The sequence below is a fragment of the Tenrec ecaudatus genome, chromosome 1, assembly GCF_050624435.1.
Source record: "Tenrec ecaudatus isolate mTenEca1 chromosome 1, mTenEca1.hap1, whole genome shotgun sequence".
Classification (NCBI taxonomy): domain Eukaryota; kingdom Metazoa; phylum Chordata; class Mammalia; order Afrosoricida; family Tenrecidae; genus Tenrec; species Tenrec ecaudatus.
The window spans coordinates 169,818,648-169,830,866 of NC_134530.1; the positions used below are offsets into that span (position 1 = coordinate 169,818,648).

The window sequence follows — 12,219 nt, forward strand, 5'->3', positions numbered from 1 at the left end:
TTTGTCCTTTGGCAGCTCTGATTTCTGGCACCAAGGAGCAGGTCAGGACAATCCTTCATTTTTATTGGTGCTCTTCATCCCCACCCTCACCCAAATGTGCATACAAACTGTGGAAAGCGGAGGTCTGGAGAATGAAAAGCCTACATAACCGAATCAGAAGCCAGGTGGACACAGCCACAGTGCCATTTGCTGCCCCTGTCCTCATCACCAGTGTCGTTGCAACAATCCCAAGCCAAGCATATGGACAAGCTACTGCTCTGGGTCTCCCTCCTCATCACTCTCACAGGAGCCTTTGCTCAGACAGGTAAGGAGGTCCCAGAGGCTGTTCAGGGAGTATGGGATGAGAAAAGTGGTTCAATTTGTGATTTTTTTCTCCCTTGATTTCATATCACCACCCCCCATTTCCCTTCACAGACCTGAGTGGGCAGGTGTTTGTTTTCCCTCGAGAATCATCTAGGGACCATGTGAGCTTGATCACCCATCTGGATGAACCTCTGGAGAATTTTACCTTGTGTCTTCGAGCCTACAGTGATCTCTCACGACCCTACAGCCTCTTCTCCTATAGCACAAAGGACAAGGATAATGAACTATTAATTTTTAAAGGAAGAACTGGAGTGTATCATCTATACATTGGACAAACTGAAGCCAGGTTTAATGTGCTTGAGGATTTCCCTGTCCCGGTGCACATCTGTGCCAGCTGGGAGTCTGCTTCGGGCATCGCCCAGCTCTGGGTCAATGGGAAACCCGCAGTGAAGAAGGGTCTGAAGAAGGGATACTCTGTGGGGGCTAGCCCAAAAATTATCCTGGGGCAAGAACAGGACTCCTATGGGGGTGGATTTAGCAAGAAACAGTCCTTTGTAGGAGAGATCGGGGATTTGTACATGTGGGATTCTATACTGAGTAGAGAAGAGATCCACTCTACATATAATGGCGTTCCCACCACTCCTAGTATCCTGAACTGGGAGAATCTCAATTATGAGATTAATGGATATGTCATCATCAAGCCCATGGACTGGAAATAACAAGAGTGTGATTGTGGCCTAAGGGATCTATCCAAAGCAACTGGTTACCAGATTCTATATTTGTATCTTTATCTTCTTTGAATTTCCTGTCTGTATGTTTGTATAATAAATAAAATATTGTATTATGTCATTTGCAATTATTTATTGCTTATCACAGTTCAAAACATTTTTATTTGGTAATGATTGTTTTATTATTCAGAAAAATCAGGTTGTGGAAATATAGGGTCACAATGTCTGTCATCATTTTGTCAACCTGTGGTGGCTTGTGAGTTGCTTTTGTGTTGCACTGTATTCCTCCACTATTTCAAGTAACAATAGAGTCAGTCATGGTGGACAGATTCAGTGTGATTTTAATAGACTCTAGGGAATTAGTCAATAAAACCTTATGGCTCGTCATAAAATCTTGTCTGATAGAGTACTACAAGATGAACCCCGAAGCTGGAAGGCATCAGAACACAGAGTGGTCGCAATACTGGATTTGAGTATTCCAACAATTGAGAAGATGGCACAAGACCAGACAGCATGGTCTAAGTTACCTAGAGCTTCTGCGATAGCAGAACCACATCAATAAAATTGTTTTAGAAAATAGAAATTTATTTTCTCTCATTTTTGGAAATTCAAAGTCCAAATTAGATTAGATCACAGCAGGCTTCTGGCGCCCACCTTACCCCAACCCCCCTTCTTAAAAAGAGGATATTTTCTTCATCACTTCTCTAGATGATGTCAACAAAAATCAGCCCCTAGTCCATTCTAGGCAGATCATTCCAGGTCCTACTTACCACACACACAAAAAGAACTTGAACAAATTCACTGTCATTGAGCAGAATCTGACTCATCAAGTCTCTCTAGGACAGGGCAAGACTGACACCTTTGTGTTCCTGAGATGTTAAATCTTTATGGGAGTAGAAAGCCTTGTCTTTCTCCCATGGATCTGCTTCAAATTGTTGGCCTAGTGGTTAGCAGCTCAATGTGTAACCCATTACACCAGCAAGGCTCCTTCATACCACACACAGTATACCCATATTAAAAAGAATACAGCCCTGGATGCTCCCAACCCAGTAATACCTCTGCTAGGTCTGAACCCCAAAGAAGTAAAAGACAGAAAACAAACAGATATACACTCTTCCGTGTTCATTGCAGCACAGTTCACTATACAACCCAAATGACCATCAGTTGGACAATGGATACAGAAACTCTGTTACAGACCCACAGTGGAATACTCTGCATCCTTAAAAAAAAAAAAACAGTAATAAAACCATTAAATGCCCCAGGATATAGTGGGTTTGGAAACCCTTATGCTGAGTGAAGTTAGTCAGTCACAAAACAACAAATATTATATGAGCCCATCACATTAAGCATAAAAACCAAGAAAAAAGGCAGGTTCTGGTCTCCCAAGCAACAAGATCATGTGCCTACCTAGTTCTCAAACTATATATCACTCTCCTTTTAGAACATCTTCAAAATAACCCCGAGAGGTGGCATCACTCCACATGATGTCAGTTTCCCCATGTTGAGGGGAGAAGGAGAAGATCAATTAATTCCTGCCACCTAACAGTGTTCTATAGCCATCCCAAATCAGCAGGCAATCCTATGAAAGTAATTAGTGATTCTTACTGGGAAATCATATCAACATAAGGGGGGAACTTGTGTGTATCTGAGGAAGTAATTACACTTCTGATGGTGGGTAAGCTGGGTGTGGCATCCCATCATTGAGAAAAACACTTAACATAACTTCTAGAGACTTCAAGGGGAAAATATGGCCAATATGATGTTCCTAACTGAACACTTTGACCTAGTTTCTAATCAGCTTTTGATAACCCAGGCAAGTGGGTCATTAGATTCTGCTCTTTCAAGATATAAAATACTCTCCATAGACTATACAAGAAGGAAAGTCCATTAAGGAAACTGGACTTTATCTTAAGCCCCCTTGTAGCAGAACTAAGAAACGGAAATGCTCCCTTGAACCTTAAGTTGAAATGCACTAGTAGGAGAAGAAGCAGGCAATCACTATTCCAAAGTTAGGGACTAGGTTGTTATTGGACTTTTAGTAGTCTCAATGAATTGTTTTGAGGTTGTCCAGCAATTGGTGGCCCAAAACCAACATGAATTTGTTCTTTTGAAGCCCAAGTCCACTGTTTTTTTTATGATGTGCGTTAGTCTGCCAGGCATGGCTCTGATTTCATAAATGGTAATGAAAGTGGTACATCTCAAGGTCTGATGGCTTGTATAACTAGTGTCCAGGCACCCCACATTTTGAAGATATACAAGTTGACAATTCATAATATTGGAGTCTAATATGAAGTCCTAAATATATATAAATTCTTATGCGAACAGTGTTTTACTATTGACTAAAATAGTCACCTTGGATCACACAGTCCAATCCTTGGATCACACCTAAGTCCAAGGATGAAGGAATGGTGTCATTGCTTAAATTCTAAACACTGTTTTGAGGAATGCTACAGATGTGAGTGGAAACGTAAAATCCATTTGGGGGGTTCCGACACAGATTTGAATCCTTGATGACTCCTCACTTTCCATAAACTAGGAATGTGAACAGCCCTAATAGCAGAGAAAGAGCCTTGTAAAGTGGATTTTAACCATAGTAATTAGTCATTAGATCTCTTTTTGAATACATTTTAATTTATTCTGAAATGTTAATTTTCTCTGAGATTGAGGGTTTTTTCTGTTTTATATGGTCATTGTTGTTGGGTCCTCTTTTTATGTTTGCCTTTGCTTTCTCTGCTTTTCTGTACAGGAAAGCTGATGTGGGTGGACTTATGAGGCTTAATGATTGCCTGAGGGTATGGAACAGGCAGGTGGAGGAAGTCACCATCAATGAGGACAAGAAGAAAGAACAGGTTCCAAGGTTGATTGTGGTGACAATCACTCAACCCTTCTAGATATGATGGAACTACTGAATTGTATGACATGTTAATTATATCTCAATAAAACTAACTTTGAAAGTACCAAGAACCAAAAAGGGCCATCTCTTAAGGACAAACCTGTAAACCAATATGTGACATATAATTCAAATTTACATGAGACCACTGTACCCTAGAAATAGGAAAACGTGACTCTCCCACCTCATACCTTGCTTGCCTTTGTTAACAATTGTAATGATTATTGTGTTTTATTCAATGTGCTTCTTTAAGAACATTTAAATTTCATCTTTGGCAAGTGTGTTAGTCTAGGTAGACTAAAGAAACACATTCATAGACACTCATAGATGTATAGGAAAGAACTTTATACAAAGAGTAATTTTACAGTAAGAAAACATCCCAGGCCAGGACCCATTTAATGATCCAATTTTAATGGCTGAAGATAAGTGGGATTTCATGCTCTCTATTTTCATACTTACCAATAATCATTTCCATCAATCATTATATCAATAACAAAGCAGAAAAAAGCAGTATAAGCAAAGTAGAATTAGATACTAAACTCAATTCTTAACACAATCAAGTTCAATCCTTATCTATCTTAGCTCAATCCTTATCTAAACTATTCTATTGATACCAAAAATAGGATTAGGTCTCTGACAGCATCTAGCCAGAGCCAGGCTTTCTGTCAGCCATTTTGACTATCTGTCAGCCATTGTCAGTAGGCAGCCTGGTCTCTGAGAAATTCAAGAGGGGATTTCTATCCCTGAGCCTAAAATATATATTAACAACATTCATTTCCACTATTTCAAAAAGGCATAACCAAAGACAACAACCAAACAAAATAGTCAAAGTTTTAACTTCCCATATTCTTTATAGAAAACAACATGGTAAACTGCATGGTCACATCTGACATCTGGTTAGCCAGAGAAGAAAAATTTACCATGAGGCAGTGGTCAAAAAAACATCTGCTCTACATCTTGAGGATTTGTTTCTCTAGAGCTCCATCCCAAGGTACCATAATGTTTTAGTACAGGTAGACTAGAGAAACAAACCCAGAAACATTCATATTTGTATCAGAAAGTATCTTATATAAAAAATAATTGTACAGTAAGAAAACAAACCAGGCCAGTCCAGATCAAGTTCATAAGTCCTATATTAACCCATATGTCCAGTACCAGTCTGTAAATTCCTCTTCAGAGTCACAAAACACAAGCAATGATACCAAATACAAGAAGATCACAGGCCAGTGGGTGGGAAGTCTTGTCGATCCAGTGGCGGCAGAAGCATTTCAACAGTGGCATGGGTCTCCACATGGCTCCTCCAGCTCAAGGGCTCTGGCTGCATCAGTGTAGCTCCATCAGGCTCATTGTCTCACAGGGAGTGAGTCTATCTGGCTTTGTATCTCTGTAGTGCCTCCAAATAAGGTCATCAAGCTGCGACCTGATTGACATGCTAAACCCCACCCCTTCACAAGTTGACACTGGAGTATGTAACTACCACAGCAGGTTGAAACCCATTAAGGCCCTTAGGATGGTTAAACTCAAAATCAAACTCATTTCCATAGAGTTGATTCTGACTCATAGTGACTACAGAAAAGGGTAGAACTAACCCTCTGGGTCTCCAAGATGGTAACTCCTTATAGGAGTAGAAAGCTTGATCATTCTCCCTGGGAAAAACTAGGGGCTTCAAACTGCTGACTCCATGCTTAGTGGCTCAATGCAACCCACTATGCTTCCAGGGCTCCTTCAAGCTGATTATATAGAATTGTTTGCAATGTTGGGATTGTTTTGTTTCCAATTGCCATCTCATGCTTTCAAATGTACAATTTGGTTTCTTAATGTTAACTGCCTTTCCATAGACTATGGCTACTAGAAAAACTTATCTATTCTCATATAACAGATACTTCCACCAAAAACATATAAACACATTATTTACCCTAGCATTGCTTAATGGTAGACTATCAGTGTTAGTTTCACAGTATCCTCTATCAAGGAAGCTAAAACAAATTTTCAGGGACAAAACAAGTTTTCTATCAAGTAGTATCATTCACTCATTCAAGTATTTATTGCGTAATTACTCTATGCCAAGTACTGCATCAAGTGCTGGAAACACAATATTGAATGAAATGAAGTCGTTTCCTAGTTGGAATTTATATTCTAATAAATCTGCATCATGTAAATATAGAATAGTTCTAATAATCAGCATTCTGAGTTGTAACACACTGTAATATTGTGTTTTGACTTTTGTTCCTTTAATCCCTGTTAAAAATAGTCTTTGGCTTCCCAGGTCCTGTTTCTACTGAGTCTATTCCAAGTGGAACTGCCTCATGGAGTTTCCAAGGCTATAATCTTTACAGAAACAGATTGCTACATTTTTCTCCTGCCCAGCAGCTGGTGAGTTCCAGCCACTGACCTTTGGGTTAGCAGTCAAGATTCCTAACTACTGCACCAATAGGATTCTTTGCCTTCCTATATCCTACAGGATTAATTTCACATCGTTTAATACCATCCATAACCTATTGCTCGCTACCTCTGCCTCATATCATTAGCATTTCATCTACATCAAGTTTATATCCTATATACTCCTTAATGCCACTGTGTGTTATTCTTGGTGATTAGTTTACAACTTCTTCCATAACCAGTAAGATGATTGCAGGTGAAGGGCAGGAACTGAAAAGGGGCTCAAGAAGAAAGATAATGTTTTGAAATCATTGGTGGCAATAATTGTGCATATCCTCTCAATATAATGGATGTATGCACTGTTATAATATGTGTAAGAGCTCCAAATAAAAGATGTATTAATAAAAATAAAGAGCTAGTGTTAATGTCTGTTTCTTATTCTTGGAAGCCATTTTCCCCCTGAGAAGTCTTTTTTTGGGGAAATAGCCCAATATTATCATACATCAACCCTTGCTTTCATGTGGTCCCCACCTTGTCCAACATAAACATTTATTAATCCTTTGTCCCCCAAATTTCAAAAAGCCCAGGCTGATTTGAATACAGATACTATTTGGCTATTTCCACCATGACTTCAGGTTTCTCAAGCCTTCCGAGTGTTCAAATAGCCTAACCATGAACACATCTCAAGCTCTCTTGATTCCATGTAGGTCCCTCACTAGGTATGAGCTGGAGGAATTAGAAAAAGACCATAGTTCATTCTACCAGGAGAGGAGGAACGCAGCCCTCTTCTCTTTCCCAGCAAGCCAACAGCTCTCTCCAAGTAGTCCCTATTGCACTGCTGCCCTGAGCCCTCCAGTGAGCTCAAAGGGCTGTAGCTAGAGGGACCAACGAAGGCAGATGCAAAGAACTTCACCCAGAGCTGGAGCTATTACAGTAGCTCATCTCCTCATTTGGAGCTCCTCCACTTACTTGTCACTCAAAGGATTCTTGTGAGGATTATATGTGGTAACACTTACAAAGCACCTACTGTGTACATCTTTGGGCACATTATAAGGGATCAGCAAGTGTTTGCGCTGCTAATGAAAAGGATGAGCAAGAGGATGATTTTTCCAAAGCTTTCAATCATCTGCCTTAACTTCTTGATATTATCCTGCATATCAGTAAAGAAATATTCATGCTCCATTTTAAGTCCCTGTCCCCAAACTGAAAGCTTACCTGACAAAAACAGAACAAAAAACAAAACAAAACAGAAATCTTTTTGCTGTTGAGTCAATTCCAGCTTATGGCAACCTCATAGATTCCAGAGCAGAGCTACTCCATAGATTTCTTTTCTGTTTCTACTGTAACTTTTATTAAGCAAATTTCTGTCCTTTCTTTTACATCCACTGGGTGGATTCTAACCATCAACCTTTAGGTTACAAATCCAAAATCCCAATTCATTGCCATCAAGTCAATTCTGACTCAAGTGATCCTATAGGATGTGATAGAACTGCTCCCATGGGTTTCCAAGACTGTAACTCCGGACAAGAGTAGGCAGCCTGACACACAATCACTATACCACCAAGTTCAATGGTAAAATACAAATTGTTTGCACCAGCCAACCTCATACACATGCCCCGATGGTGGGAGAAATGAGATGAACTCTTTCTATATACATAGCATGGCATCATTTTGATTTATACACCTGAGTAGTTTCGCTGATAAATAAACAATGGAAAACATTAACAAAGGTTCCAAAGAATAGACATGATACCATTTGGCATTCAACATATCCTTCATTTGAGATGAGTCATTTTTTGCTCTAGAAGAAAAGTTAGGTTCCAGGTCACTTAAGAGCAAATCTTGTTGCATTTGTAATGAGATCTCCTGGTTCATTTCTGGATTCTGTTTCCGTGAAGACCCACGGGATTCATGGTAAGTCTCTCGATGACGTATTAACCCAGGAGACAAAAGGTAGAAAACAGAGTTTCTCCTCTGAGAGTCACTTCCCAGTAATAAAGCTTAAAGGGCCAGCTGCTCAACAAACAGATCCACCAGGGCCAGAGTGGCTCAGGGTGAACGCGTCATCGTCATCGTGTGAGTCAGCCAGAGTCCAGAGAAATGTGAGCGACCTAATCTGATAAGGTTGAGTTGGTAAATCTGGGCTTTTGTTTCACCAATGATAATAAGATTTCTTATCTTTTCAGTTAATAAGTTATTAAACAAGTTAATGAATAAACTACAACATTCTAATCTGTTCTAAAGCCAGAAAGGGGAGAAAACACAGATTTCACAGATTTAAAGGGTAAGTTGACTGTTTGGGACCCAATGAGACCTTTGTCTAAAGTCGTGCCTCTATCTTCATATTCTTTTAATGTTCACATAATCATAATTAAAATATTAAGAAGTCAACTCCTCCATCCCTGACCCCTTAGACAAACTTTGTTTGTAAAAAACTAAAGGAAGAACGGTGGGAAAAAGGAAGGAAGTTAAAAAAAAAAAGAATGGGTAAAGTAGAAAACAGAAAAGCTGGCAATGTGGCAGAGAATATATTTTTTAACTGCACAATTCCTTTGCACACAAAAATTGATTACAGAGGGACTTAGCTTACCTAAACTCTTTTGACTATTAAAAACATACATGCTGATACCAGATACAGATTTTGCTTATAGAGATTTTAAGTATTTGTAAGTATCCAAAGATTTTGTCGTAATTTCTTCCCTTTGTAAGCAGAGGTTCTTCCACATCCTCACACTGTGTGTCCCCCGCCTCCACTTTGTTTTCCTTCCCTCTGGTAGAAATATTGGCTTCATGACTACAATTTTGATGCATGAGAACATTTCAGTGTTCTTTCTCTCCCACGGGGTTTCCATCCTTCTGGAATGTATAAATCATCTTGAAAGCTCCTTTCTGTTCTCTTCTGTGCTTGCGAGATTATCTATTGGTGTGTTCCCTGCACAGAACCACCCTTGGGGCTCAGACACAGAGAAAGCCCCGATTTGGGTGTTAAAAGGGTGTTGCGACCGTGCCCAGCTGCAGTCACTTCTGGCTGGGTAAAGGCTCAAAAACAGCAACCAGATGAAAGGAAGGGAGGTAATTATCTGCTACTGAAATTGTCCGTGATTTCAGTTTTAACAGCTGCCCCAAGCCCTGTGGGTAGAATTTGCCCATCTACTCAGTGCTCTTCTTTGATTCCATGACATCTTCTCTGGCCTCCTCCCCCATCCCAAGACAGACATTGGTGTTTAATGCTACCTGCTGGCTTTTGTGTAAACAATGAACATTAACCATATCCTCACCCCATACTTTCCCTCTCTTTCACTGGGGCTCTCCCCACTTGCAGGAAAGGCAATCGCCCTGTGTTTGGTATTTGATCTGCAAGTCCATTTAGAGGAACAATTTGGGGTTGCTTTTACACTTCAAAAAGAGAGATTTAGGAAGTCGGAGCAATGAGACATTTGCCTTCAACCTATAAAGGATACTAAGACATCCTTGAAAATATTTTTAAATGAAACTTTTAAGAAGGAAGAAATGCATGAAGGTACTTCTGTGCAGGAGAGTAATATAATTGGGGAAGAATACATGGAACATTTAGAATGAATGGGTAATCCTCTACCGGAAGTATAATTGTTTACTCAAATGTACTGAATATCTGCTCTCCAAAGGGAAAATCTCAATTACTGCATGTGGTGTGTGTGTGTGTGTGTGTGTGTGTGTGTGAGAGAGAGAGAGAGAGAGAGAGACAGGTGTGTGTATGTGTGTGTGGGAGAGAGAGAGAAGTGTGTGTGAGAGAGGTGTGTGTGTGTGTGTGTGTGTGTGTGTGAGAGAGAGAGAGAGAGAGAGAGAGAGAGAGAGAGAGAGAGAGAGAGAGAGAGAGGGAGCGCCTGTTTGGGGCGAAATGGTTTCACTTTGGCTCTAGCCGAATTCCTTAAGCAGAGACAGTGATAATCCCTTCTTGACTATCCTTCACCTTTCCCTCACACACTACACAACCTCTCCTCTGAACAAACACGTAGCAGTTGTGGGTAGGGGGTATTGACTTAAAGTAGCTGTTCTGTGTTGTCATGTGTCATGATCTGGCTCCCTTTGGGGGTTTCCATCCCCAGTTTTAAGAATATCTTTTCTTAAGATAATCACTTCATTGTCCATTCAATCGAATACAAACGTGTCCCAGAGATGATAAGGTTGTTTCTTTTTCCCTTTGTTCTCAGGCCTGTGTACCTCGCCACTCTCCCTCTAGCTAATGGGTCACCAGCCATCATTCAAAGAAAGTAAATTCATATTTACATGAAGCATATTTATAACAAATCTGTGACTGCATTGGGGTGAAAGCAGTTTTCCCAGGCCCTCAGTTAAGAGATCAAGCTACTTCCACTTCCCCCAGGAGAGAAAAAATGACCAAGCTGGGCTGCTTGAGTCAGAGCCCCATGGCTTCCATGGTGTTCAAAGAAATTGTCTTTACTCCTTCACTGCAAAAACAGTGCGTTTATGGTGATATTTTGAAAACATATGTACGATGGTCTCACCTATTGACCAAAAGATTAAAGGAAGATTGAGGGTAAAGCAAAACTCAGGAAGATAACTACATGACCTAGGCTGATTCCTTCCTGTTATATATATATATATTATTTTTTTACTCTTTTATTTCAGTGTTCTCCATACACACATCTCAATACCTGCTGTAGAGTCCATGCTGCAATGGAATAGACTCGTGTTGAACACCCTATGTTGCTTTCAGACACAGAAATTAAGGAATGCAGAGAAATAACCTCTCCAAGGTGACAGAATTTGTTTGCCCGGGATTCTCCAGCTTTCCTGAGCAGCAGATCACCCTCCTTGTGGTTTTTCTCATTCTGTACATATCAACATTGGCTGGTAATGCCATCCGCATGCACCGTCACCTCCACACTCATACATACTTCTTCCTGAGCACACTGTCCAGTTCTGAGACTGTGTACACACCAGTCATCGTTCCACGGATGCTCTCCAGTGTCATATCCCAGAGCCACCCATCTCCCTGGCAGGCTGTACCACTCAAATGCTTTTCTTTGTCACCTTGGCCATCAACAACTGCTTCCTGCTCACAGTGATGGGCTAGGACCGCTATGTGGCCATCTGCAACTCACTGAGATGTGCACTCATTATGAGCAAGAGGGTGTGTGTCCAGTTGATGGATGGAGCTTTTGGTATTGGCCTGATCATGGCAGCTGTTCAGGTGGCATCTATATTTACTTTACCATTTTGTCACAGGGTGGTTGGACATTTCTTCTGTGTCATCCTCCCTTTCATGAAACTCTCTTGTATTAACACTACAATCAATGAGATAATCAATTTTGCTGTCAGTTTATTTGTGATCCTTGTCCCCATGGGCCTGGTCTTTATCTCCTATGTTCTTATCATCTCAACAATCCTCAAGATTGCCTCATCAGAGAGCCGAAAGAAGGCCTTTGGCACTTGTGCCTCCCACCTCACTGTGGTCATCGTCCACTACGGCTGTGCCTCCATTGCCTACCTCAAGTCCAAATCAGAGAACTCTGAGGAATAAGACCTCCATCTCTCTGTAATGTACACAATCATCACTCCCCTGCTAAACCCCGTTGTTTACAATCTGAGAAACAAGGAAGTCAAGAATGCTCTATGCCGAGCCGTGGGCAGAAATATTTCTTAATATATTGACCCGTTTGATAAAAGGATTTTTACCCCTGAACAGTATGTTTCCATATTGAATTAAGCAACCTCACAAGTTTGTTCTGTACAATGTATACTTTGTTTCCATATATTTCAAAGTTTTGTCCAGGGAGTTTCAAATTGAGGAGGATGGGCATGATTTTAAAGAAAGCATATCCAAATCTCTGAAGTAGGGCAAGGGACTATTTGAAACTATATTAAATGTTGTTATTTCATGTTTGATTTTTATGTCCCTGACTTTCATAATATAAC

The 12,219-nt window shown here is 40.4% G+C and overlaps 1 protein-coding gene and 1 pseudogene across 1 annotated transcript; both read left to right on the top strand.

The window, feature by feature from the left end:
• Positions 1-240: 240 nt before the first annotated feature.
• Positions 241-1,022, top strand: LOC142438533 (serum amyloid P-component-like). The gene is made up of 2 exons (XM_075540791.1): positions 241-304; positions 415-1,022. Exons 1-2 carry the CDS (start codon positions 241-243, stop codon positions 1,020-1,022), a joined length of 672 nt encoding a protein of 223 aa, XP_075396906.1.
• Positions 1,023-11,033: 10,011 nt separating this feature from the next.
• On the top strand, positions 11,034-11,947 carry LOC142437146 (olfactory receptor 10J5-like; annotated as a pseudogene).
• Positions 11,948-12,219: the final 272 nt, after the last annotated feature.

Excerpts from the sequence above, each read along its gene's own strand:
- LOC142438533 (XM_075540791.1), top strand. The coding sequence starts at position 241 with ATGGACAAGCTACTGCTCTGGGTCTCCCTCCTCATCACTCTCACAGGA. Across the intron at positions 305-414 it reads AGGAGCCTTTGCTCAGACAG|ACCTGAGTGGGCAGGTGTTT; the intron begins GTAAGGAGGTCC and ends TTCCCTTCACAG.